Source organism: Anneissia japonica, unplaced genomic scaffold, assembly GCF_011630105.1.
Source record: "Anneissia japonica isolate Jap-2015-1 unplaced genomic scaffold, ASM1163010v1 scaffold58249_len1354_cov133, whole genome shotgun sequence".
NCBI classification, from domain to species: Eukaryota; Metazoa; Echinodermata; class Crinoidea; order Comatulida; family Comatulidae; genus Anneissia; species Anneissia japonica.
The window spans coordinates 1-1,354 of NW_022732769.1; the positions used below are offsets into that span (position 1 = coordinate 1).

The 1,354-nt window shown below is 35.8% G+C and overlaps 1 protein-coding gene across 1 annotated transcript; it reads left to right on the plus strand.

Moving 5' to 3' along the window:
* Positions 1–450: 450 nt before the first annotated feature.
* LOC117115787 (slit homolog 1 protein-like) lies at positions 451–1,346 on the plus strand (the record flags this gene model as incomplete). The annotated part of the gene is made up of 2 exons (XM_033259715.1): positions 451–1,146; positions 1,179–1,346. Coding segments are annotated over exons 1-2 (564 nt in total), but the record flags the coding sequence as incomplete, so codon positions are not given.
* Between the last annotated feature and the right edge of the window lie 8 nt (positions 1,347–1,354).

Consider the following 1,354-nt stretch of genomic DNA (forward strand, 5'->3'; position numbering starts at 1 on the left):
TAAGCTGTTATATAAAATACTAGTAGGACAATATACAAATTGGTAAATTAGAAAATTAAAAAAAATTAGAAAATAAAACAATTCGAAACCAAATTCGTTTAACATAATACCATATCGTTCATCGAATATTATTATCAGTGCCCCCCCCCCAGTAATGATGTCGACAACAGAGGGCGTAATTCTTCTTGGATTCGTCTATTATAAGCGCACGACTTTTTATTTATTTTTTTTCTCGAAGGATTTACTCACACCATTGGGCCTCATGTAAATAAGGGTTTGCATACAATATGAAAATGTATTTAACTTGCGGTCAATAGGCCTACCACAAAAAAAAAATAATACAAAGCACTGAATTATAAATATCGCCGGGAAAATACCGTACCAAAGTTACGTTATATATATCGTCACACGAGTCATTGCGAATCTAGATGCCCTATTAATATCCTGAAAGTAACTTGTGTAGGTAGCTCCCATTATAAGCAGATACAATCATATTTCTATTAATAGTAGGAATCTACTACTAATGCTATTTTGAAATTTGGATCGCGACAAAGATTGATAGTTTAGCATCAGTAGGCCTATTTGTACTTACCATATCAAGTGTGACTCGACCTCTACTAGAGAAAGGGCCAGCCTTGTATTATAAAGGTCTACAATTTATTCAGGTACGACATATCTACCAAGGAACTTCACCAAAGTCCTCAGTCTTGTTTACACAACACTTTTTGCGAGCCATTTGGTCATTTCAGTATGGATAGTCCTCTTCGGCCTACTTTATATAAGCACGTACTTACATTGGCGTTCATTGGATCTTACTTAATTGACTTTCATACCAGTAGTGCACAGGAGTGCTCACCTATAACGTGCAATGAACCTGGACGTGGAAACATAAACTGTACAAAATGTGTTCACGAAATAGACTGCATTAACAAGGATCTAAGTAAGATACCAAACTGTAACGGTGCAGGTATTGAATCTTTGGATTTAAGGAAGAATCAGATCCAAGATTTTGAGGATGATCTAAATCACTACAGTGAACTTAAAAAACTATGTCTCGAGGATAATAAAATGACCGAAATTGAACCAGAAACATTCGGTAGCTTGGGCTCCTTGAAAGAACTGCTGTTGCACCGTAATCTCATTGATGTCTCTTATACACATCTAGATGTGTATATGAGTCTATTCATGAAGAATCATTCAAAGAGGGACTAAGAGGGATAGAAATCATAAATTTAGCATCAAATAAACTGAAATCGTTTGACGTTTCAACTTTCCAAAATCTAAGCAGTCTCAAGAAGCTGTACCTTGGTAACAACTCGTTGTTGACTATACCAAATGAAGCATTCGCCGGCAC